The sequence below is a fragment of the Etheostoma spectabile genome, chromosome 7 (genome assembly GCF_008692095.1).
Source record: "Etheostoma spectabile isolate EspeVRDwgs_2016 chromosome 7, UIUC_Espe_1.0, whole genome shotgun sequence".
NCBI classification, from domain to species: domain Eukaryota; kingdom Metazoa; phylum Chordata; class Actinopteri; order Perciformes; family Percidae; genus Etheostoma; species Etheostoma spectabile.
Window position 1 is genome coordinate 16215865 of NC_045739.1, and position 9936 is coordinate 16225800.

The window sequence follows — 9936 nt, forward strand, 5'->3', positions numbered from 1 at the left end:
TAAATACATTCTCAAGTGCAATGCTTTGAGCCACTTGAGAGTACAAACACACACACAAACACACACTTATGAACACACATACACACTTATAAACACACACACAAACACAGGACCATGTTCAAATACAAATCACGTACACACAGAGAAATCTCTCTACAAGAAAACACAGTTCAAACATGCACATACACAAACCTCAGGTGGAAACACACACATATACTTGAGGCACTTGAGCAGACGTATAGACACACAAGGAGAAGCAGAGTTGAAAGAAATAGGCCATGGAAGAGACACAGCCCATGACAGTTACTGTATGTGAGAATTACAGGAAGGGAAAGAGAAGATTCCGAGGACAGAAGGATGGATTACTGAATACAGCAGGAGGGAAACAAGGGAGAGTGAGAAAAGATGTAGAGAGGTATAGCAGGTGAGTGAAGAAATAATACACAAGGAGATGGAAAAAGGAAATGGGAGAGAAAATAAATGAGAAACTAAAGGAGTGAAAAAGGCAGAAGGGAAAACAAACAAATGGAAAGAAGGATGATGAAAAAGAAGAGAGAGAAACTCAAGATCTAAAAATGAGTGAAAAAAATGCATCCATCCATCCAGGCAATCAAGGACGGGTAGAATAAAGGAGAGGAAGAAAGTGATAGGAAGAGGAGGGACGGGTAGTCAGTGATAACACACAGCACACAATGAAAGTGACAGCTATGCTCCGAGCATGACTCTGGCTGACTGTTGTTTCATTATAATCTCATAACTGTCAAATCCTGGAGCAATGGCATGAGAAGGGGGGGGGGGGAAGAAAAGAGAAGAGAGAGAAAAAGTAAGACATTTGTAAATGAATCTACACGTCTGCTGGAACCAAGCTGAATGCACTGGAAGAGGCAGATGCAGACAAAGGCTAGCACATACGTACAGTTTACTTTTATTCATTTGTCCACCTACTCATATACTTGCTCAACCACTTATGTGTTTAAGCCACTCATTTTTTTATTCACTTCACTTTGTTTTCTTTCCGTTTTAATCATTTATTTGCTAAATCACTCCCTTACTCATTCTCTCTCATACGGTATTTGACTCTAACGCAGGGGTCTTCAACGTTTTTTTAAGCCAAGGACCTGTTAACTGAAAGAGAGTTGGAGCAGGGACCCCCTGTTACTGTACACATATTTTATAAAATGAAGATGCATATTAAACTAGGCCTACAATAAAGTGAAAGGCAGCCTAAAGCCTTTATAAACTCAGTACCTTATTTTGCACAGAATACTAAGCTTTTAAAATAGCCTAATCCTTTTTGGCATGATTTTAGATAATCATGTTTTAATGTTAAACATACATGTGGGACAGTGAATCCTTAGGATTGACTGTATCTGTGGATGACTATCTTAATGACTGCCTTACCTATAGGCCAGAAAGCCTACCATCAGTGGGGATGTTAATTGCTAATAATATGTTGGATTAAGTTTAGGATTTTTTAATTTTTAAAAACTTTGTAATAAATAAATAATTTGAAGGTCCCCCTGCGCTGACTCTGAGAATCCCCTATGGGTCCCGGACCTCCTTTTGAAGATCCCTGCTCTAACGTTCAAACTCAATCAATTGCGAATTCATTCAGTCACTCCTTCACTCTGTCATTCGCTCGCTGACTCTTACAGTAAGCTCACTTTCCCACTTGTTCACTCGTTCATTTTCTCTTTCATTCACAAACTCAGCTCATTTGCTCACACACTCATTTACTTGATTACTCACTTGATATACTCATTCCTTCCTTGTGTATTTAATCATTCACTTTGTAGTGTTTAAACACTCACTCACTCATATTCCCAGTCGCTTCTCTTTCGTTAACTCATTTACTTCCTCGATCTCTCTCACTAAAACGCAGTTTACTCACTAAGTCAAACTTACCCACTTGCTCACTCACTCACTCATTCACTTCACTCACTAAATTACATCAAAATGACACCAAACTGAATATGTATAAGGCTGCATCGTCACCAGTGAGGCTTGTATAAAAGCAGTGTAAATAGGGAAGCAGGTCACACACGCTCCCAAGCAAGAATACACGTAAACACAGCGTTCACCAGCCCATCAAAGCAACAATGCTGCGCTTGTTTTCTATTCCTCTTTTGGTTTCTAGGACTTTGATCAATGACAGGCTGCAACAAAACATGAAAACAATTTTAAGCCTTTATCTTGAAGCTAAAGCCTGGAAATGCAAACAAATAAACAACAAAATTTACTAAAAACACATTAAACACATAAAATCGACTGTACTCCAAAAAGTGAATGTAATATTTGTTATATAGAGATAATTATAGTCTTGAGGGGATGACAAAATAGCTTAAAATATAAATTCAATACAAAGCCAAGAAACACTTTTAAACATTGTTTCTCAGTGCACGACACAACATAATGGATGGTTAACAGGCATGTCAGTTAAGTGGCTTTTTTCCAGGAAAATCATAGCTAATGGTCGATGGGTTTGCACCTAAGATGTCTATTTCATTAGGAAATAAATCACATTAAGGAAGTATTGATATTGTTTCATTGAATACTTACAGTAGCAGCACGTAACAGCAACTGGCTGTGTCATTTGGAACTGTGTGCTTTCCTGCTAAATAGAATTTCTTTAATTTTACAAAATTACTATGGCAACTTTGGCTGCACTTAGCCCAGATCAGCTGTCAATCAAACAGCGTGGGTGGTACTGTGATACCGATCACTGCTTATGACTACACAGCTCTTTTTCTTACAGCAAGATTATCATTGCCAAGGCCAAAATAAAATACTTGCTTTGCACCAGTTGCTTGCAATAGCATATCTCATAAACTGGCAACATGCTGACGGATATGACCATTTTATATGAAAAACTACTAATACTGTAATAAGTATATTCAGTTATTTCAAATTAAACAGCCTTTGGGCACTTGGGTAGCTCACCGGGTAGAGCAGGCACATCATTTACAGAGGCTCAGTCTTTGGTACAGCGGCTGCAGGTTCAGTTGTAACCTGCAGCCCTTTGACGCATGTCCTTCCCCCTCTCTCTCCCCTTTAATATCTAATCTGTCCTATCATTTAAAGGCCTAGAAAATGCTACAAAAAAAATCTCAAAGACAGACACTTTCTCCCTTCTATGATATCTACTGTCACAATTTCTCACACAAAATCCACACTCAGCATTTTTTTCTCGTCATCCTTTTTTATACACGTTTTTAGCATCAAATTCCTAAATGTTTCCTTCTCCTTAAGGGACTCAGGTACATGTAGCAGATGTCTGAGACACAGGTAACAAATCACATTTTCTGGCTTTCTCTCCGTCCCACTCATTCAATCAGCTTCCTTTCACGACTCACAAACACAATCTGCAGAAAGCGTTTCAAGAATCCCAATTAATTCCTCATTGCTTCATGTACACAAGTCAACAGAAAGATACAAAAGAAAAAGGCAGAAGCAATGCTCAGGGCTCAACCAAATTTCATTCTGATTTATCACACCACTTTCTCATTCAAACCTGTAGAGTCTGAGTCCTTATCTTCACAGGATTTGTTACAGTGAAAAAAAGCTACAGGGGAATCTAAACTGACTACCCACACACACACACACACACACACACACATACCCTCCCTCCCATTTCCCCTCCACAGTCTCTTACCTGTGACAGTGATCAGCATGGGAGCCACCAGCGGCCTGTTGTTATCCAGTTTTCGGCTCAGTCGGATCTCTCCACTGGTGTGATTCAGGAGCAGCAGGTGAAGCTCGTTCCCTCTGTCAATGGTGTAGTACAGTCTATCTGACACATCAGGGTCGTGGGCGGGTACCCTCCCAATCACCCCACTGGGGAAACTGTTGGATCGATTGGACACAAAGTTGTTGAATATGATTTGGAAGTCCTGCAGAGTGGGCCTGTTGTCGTTCTGGTCCACCAATCGGATGCGGACAGTGGCCCGGCTGACTAGAGGTGCTGAAGTGGCCTGGACTACAATGACATACTCATTGCGGGCCTCATAGTCAAGATCAATTAGTGAAGTGAGCTCCCCTGAAAAGATGTCCATCTGAAAGATCTCAGGGATGTTGCCCTCCACGATTTGGTACATGATCTGAGCATTGGCGCCTTCATCTGGGTCAGTGGCCGTGATCTGGGCTACCACAGAGCCCACTGCGCTGTTTTCCTTCACCAGAACCTCAAAGTCATCCGCAGGGAAGACGGGAGCATTGTCGTTCACATCCAGGACCGTCACCTGGATGTGGACGGGGGTTCGCTGAGGGGGCACGCCGCGATCTACGGCATAAGCCGTGAGCTCATAGAATGGCACACTCTCACGGTCCAACCGGCGAACGGTTCGGACAATGCCAGATGTAGGCTCAATGGTAAAGTCTCCATCCCCATCCTCACCATTTTGGAAGGTGTACTGAACACGACCATTTGCGTGTGCGTCGCGGTCAGTGGCTGAGATTTGGAGGACACTAGTAAAGGGAGGGGCGTCTTCGCTTACTGTTCCCTGATATCTGGGGCTGAGGAACTGAGGTGCGTTGTCGTTCACATCATTCACATTAACCTCAACATATGTAGTGTCTGATTTCTGTGGTATGCCATTGTCTTTAGCTGTTATAGCCAAAGTGTAGGTCATCTGGTCCTCATAGTCGAGCTCTGCCTGGAGTGTTATAGCCCCTGTGGCGGTGTCGATGCGGAATTGTGGGATATTGTCCTCGAGGAAGTATGTGATTCGAGCATTTTCACCAACATCATCATCTGTGGCACTGATCACAACTACAGTGCTTCCAGGTGGTCGGTCCTCATTCACGCTGACAGAGTAGTGGGCACTTTGGAATACAGGCCGATGCGTGTTGGCATCTGTGATGTTGATGTGCACCTGACAGGTGTCATGGAGTGTGCGGTCTGAGGCAGTGACTGTTAAAACGTAACGCCGCTCTTGTTTGTAGTCCAATGGGAGAGCTAATGAGAGAAGTCCAGCCCCTCCTGCTGTGCTGATGGCAAAGCGGTTTCTGGTGTTTCCTCCTGTAATCTGATAGGTCACCGCACTGTTGACATCACGGTCTACAGCCGTGACAGTCACTACGCTGGTACCAACCACAGCGTCCTCATTCAGGCGGGAGTAGTACTCCTTTTGGAGGAACTCAGGGCGGTTGTCATTAACGTCCATTACTGTAATTGTAACACTTGCCGTAGCAGAAAGAGGCGGCATGCCATAATCCCTGGCCTCCACGCCAAAAAAATAGTGTTCCACAGATTCTCGGTCAAGAATGGAGCTCACAGTGACCCAGCCGGTTGCAGAATTGATATTGAATGGTGTGTCAGAGCTGGTACCAGTTAACCTGTACTCCAAGCGGGCGTTATCACCGGAATCGGTGTCAATGGCCTGAATGTGGAGGATGGAACTACCAACTGGGGCGCTCTCAAGCACAGACGCCTGGAAGGGTGTGGACACAAAGATTGGTGGGTTGTCATTGACATCCGTCACCTGTACACTTACAATGCCGGTGTTGTTGGAGAGAGGTGGGCGGCCATTGTCCTGTGCACGAACACGGAGCGTATACTCCCGCTCTGCCTCATAGTCTAATGGTGCCACAACATGGATCTCCCCAGTGACACTGTCGATGGAAAACTGTCCACGGCTGTTACCACTGATGATATTATAGTGAACAGCAGCGTTACTGTCCTTGTCCAGGTCTGTGGCACTCACACGGAGAATCTCAGAGTGAGGCCGTACATCCTCCTTCACTGCTACCACATAGCGCTTTTCACTGAACTGTGGAACATTGTCATTCTCATCCAGAACAGTAATGAAAACTTTAACAGTAGCGGAGCGTGGCCCCGGTTCCTTCCCCTGGTCACTGGCCTCCACCTGTAAAGTGTAGTGCTCGTTAGTTTCCCGGTCCACCGATCCACGGGTTGTAATGAGCCCAGAGCGTGGGTCAATCTCAAAGGCCGCTCTTGCTATTGCAGCCGTGTCACCGACAAAGCGGTAACGGATATTGGCATTGGATGGGGAGTCTAAGTCTGTCGCTCTCAGCTGTAAGATGGGATACCCCTCCTCTACATTTTCCCTGATCGTCTCCCTGTATTCTGTGTGCTCAAATATAGGGGAATGATCATTCCGGTCTGAAACAGTAATGGCCACCATTGTGGTGCCAGACAGGCGAGAGGAGCCATGATCGGTTGCCGTGACCCGGAAGTAATGCAAATCCATGTGTTCTCTGTCTAGAACCTGAGTGGAGGTGATGAGACCTGTGTCTGGGTGGATGTGGAAGTAGTCAGATGATCGACTGTTCATCAGCGGAGCCATGGTGTAACTCACCCTGCCTGCATCTCCTGCATCTGGGTCTGAAGCGGACATGATAATGACTGAGGTGCCAGGTGGCTGGTTCTCAGCTACTTGTACTTGGAAGTTGTACTGGGAGAAATGGGGATGTCTGTTGGCTGCACGTCGAGAGCGAGGCCAAGGCATCAAAATCTTCCTCCCACTTTCTCCCTGGGAGGTTTCATCATCTGCTACTATTATCAGTTGTTCCAGGCTCCTCTCTCCCCTTGTACTGTGCCTCTCCTCCTCCCCTTCTACCTCCCTCTCATCCCCCTCTGCAACCTCATTGCTTTTATCTGCCTGGCTCTCTTTCTTCCCTATTTCACTCTCTGGCTGTGTGATGATGGTGGTGCTACTGCCCCTGTCCTGACCCTTCCCTCCCTCTGCCTCTCTCTCCTCTGCCTGGCTTGCCTTTGTTATTCTCCTTTCCCTCTCCTCCTCCTCTTTCTCCTCTCCCCCTGGTTCTCTCGTCAGCCGCGCCTCTCTCTCGCCATCCCCCACCTGTAATTCTCCTCCCCCAACAACGGCAGCAACAGCAGCGGACCCCTCCAAGCCCTCTCCCTCCCTTTCTGCATCCCTCTCCCTTTCTCCCTCGGCCCCCATCTGCCGCCTATCTGACTGTCTGACACCTTCGGGCTCTAATGGCACTTGCTTACCGGGTTTTAATTGCATATGTTGGTCCCCCTGCTCGGTGGCTGAACAGTCGGTGTAAATGCTGTCAGCGCACCCTGCCTTGACCATCTCACGCAGTCCGGTGTCCCACAGATCTGGTTGCTGTGTCTGACCATGCCACGGAGATTTTTCTATTTTAGATTCATGACTATATCCATTTGTCTCCTTGCTCCCCTCCTCTTCGTTGTTGTTATTGCTGTTGCTGTTGAATTTGATCCCCATGAACACGCGCTGAGAGTCTGGGGGAGCTGTCCGTCGTGCTGAAACCATCTCCACAGAGGTTAAGTGAAGCGAGCGTACAGAGTCATCCTGCCATGTGGTCAGGTTAAATTCTGAGAAAAATGAGAGGTGTTCGGCTGTGGTATCATCAGGCTGAGTGACAGGACGTGCTTTGATTGTTGTTGCAGAGAGAGACGTGACTGGCATAAAACCGGCAGATTTAACAAGAAACTTTGTAGGCGAGGAAAAGCCTGAGTCACCGGCAGACTCTGTCTCTGAAGTTGCGTTTACTTTTTCAGCAAATAGTCGGAGCGTTTTGAATAGTTTTCCACTTTCTGCAAAATCGCCTGTTTGTGTTTGAGGGGGCGTATTTAGAACCAAGCCAGAATATTTTGATGTAATTTCGGGAATATCGCTTTTGCTGGATGGAAAACGTTGCCTGGGTGTCTCTGGGATGCTGCTGGAGGAAAATTGGATGGGGAGATTCCTCTGAACTATGACTCCCTCCGGGACAATAAACCCAGCTAAATATCCATCCCCCATTTCTACTCTGTTCAAACATTCAAAGCAACCACCGGGAACCTCCTTGCTTTCTCCCCGGGTTTGGGTGATCTGCCCCCTGGTTGCTGGTGCTGATTTCCCCTGCGGAAGCTCATTATTAGCCCTACATAGGAGCCTCAGAATCGGAAAAGCCAAATCATTGTCCAGATAATTAGATACATTAATGTGTTCGTTGCCTTGTTTCAACTCTCCTCCTCGTCCATCTTTACCCTCTTTCCTCTCATCCCAAACTCTCCTCTTATCCAGAATTCTGGCGTGGTAATACCTTACTTTCACCTCACGGGCAGGAGGTCCACAACACTCTAGGTGCGCCCAGGTTCTGGGGTTAATCACGGCCGGGGCGCTACATCTGCACGCTTCCTTTTCCTCTTCCTCATCTCCCCCACTCCTCACCCCCCTCTCTTTGCATCCTGTCAAACAGCTATCATCAACCCCCTCTATGTTGCTGCAAGGATCGATATTATTGTGCCTTCCCAAACGAGAACAATTACCAACCCTCCTGTCCACGTTGGCAGAGCTCCCATCAGCACCCCAAGCCTGGTTTTTGTTGCTTTTCCTGTAAACTGGATGCGGCTGAATCGTATCTGTGTAGCCGGTCTGGGAGGAATTACAAGCTGAAAAATGACAAATGTCCAATTTCCATCCCTGGTTACAGTCTGAATTGTTGGTGTAACGGGGGGTAGATTTAAAGGTGTAGTTTGAAGCCTCGCTGTGTGGTGAATTGTATCCAGAAACAAGATGAATGCAACAAGAGCAACCGGTTGGCAAGGGGCCAAGTGAGGGGTTGTTGGCCGGGGAGAGGGCTTGTTTGTCGGGGCTTGACCAGAAGAGATACCTGGGTGTCAGAGAGCACCATGTAGAAAAAAGCCTCCTCACCTCACGAGCCCTCTCCCGCACCTCTCCCCCCCTCATCTCTCCACTTCCGGGTGCCCGGCACAGGCCAGAGGCGTGCACAAAGGCTCTAGCGGCGCCACGTTTGGCGAGGTGTGGCCTCGATGCCGGCCACCGTTGCGCGCACCCTCTAGTCCTTTGTACTGCCAGTTTCTTGCCGTTTTGAACCGGCGAGGAGGTGAAAGCAGGTGAAGCGGGAGGTGAAACAACGCCCTTCCTCGTAATCCACCCTCTCTCCACTCCTCCTGCGCCGACGCCATCAGACCTCGACCTGCTCCTAATACCTGGGTGGAGAGGTGGTGGAGGTGATGATGGTGCCGGAGGGCCGTTTCCACACCTCCAAAACGTCCCAACTCCTTTCTGTCCTTCCTTCCGTGTCCCCCTCGCCTCATCCTGGTGATATCTTCCCAGCGTCCCCTCTGCGCGCTGCACTCCAGAGCATCTCTCAGTCTGTATCCGCTCTACGGTCCACCTGCTAGGGCGTAGGTTCCAGCTGCCCCTCGGCAACTCCCCTGCTTCCTCGCGCTGCTGCTGTTGCTGCTGGCTCACTTTACCGGCGTCTCGGTTACAGAGGCCCGGGGTCCAGCGGTTGGAAGCCCCTCCTGTGATCACCGTCCCCGGGGCGAGAGCGAACAAAGGGCCGAGGAGAAGCAGGTGGAGTGCCAGAGACGAGAGTAGGAGCGGGGTGAAGCCCGGTAGCGGTACAGCCATTTAGTCTCTTCCTTTCTCTGTATCTCCCTCCTTTCTCCCTCTTCCACCTGTGCCTATTCTATCTATTTCTCTCTCGAGTGCGTCTTCCCTTCTCCCCGTTACTTCTCTCCCTCTCCCTCGTTCCGGCTAGGTGACCAGTTCCAGGACCGCCGGCACCGCCCGACACCTTCCCCCAGGCTCCCCCGTCTCTCCGTCGGCCTGGAGAGTTGGCATCTACCCGCTGTGGTCCGTGGAGCTGGAGGTCTGAGCGTTAGGAGCGGCACGGCAGCAGCATCTCTCCTCCCGTGCATTCACATCCAACATGGCTTACGCACTCACACTGACTGACTGGCTGGCTCACACACTACCCTCTGGAGTGTGTGTGTGCGTGTGTATACGTTTGTGTGTGTGTGCACGCGCTCTCCTAGCAGTGGCGGCACAGCCCGGTCTATCCGTCCGTCCCCAATCACACAATCACACTCTCCTCCTCTCCTCCTTTTCTACCCCTCCCCCCTATTGCTTGCATCTCAACACACCGTCTCTCTCTCTCTCTCTCTCTCTCTTTCTCTCTCTCTCTCTCTCT

At 48.0% G+C, this 9936-nt stretch overlaps 1 protein-coding gene across 1 annotated transcript in view; it reads right to left on the minus strand.

Annotated features, from left to right (window-relative positions):
* Positions 1-9827, minus strand: part of celsr3 (cadherin, EGF LAG seven-pass G-type receptor 3) — a 95040-nt gene extending 85213 nt beyond the window's left edge. The window contains 1 exon segment of the mRNA XM_032520957.1: positions 3653-9827. Coding sequence (XP_032376848.1) covers positions 3653-9374 — 5722 coding nt within the window. The 5' untranslated portion in view covers positions 9375-9827.
* Positions 9828-9936: the final 109 nt, after the last annotated feature.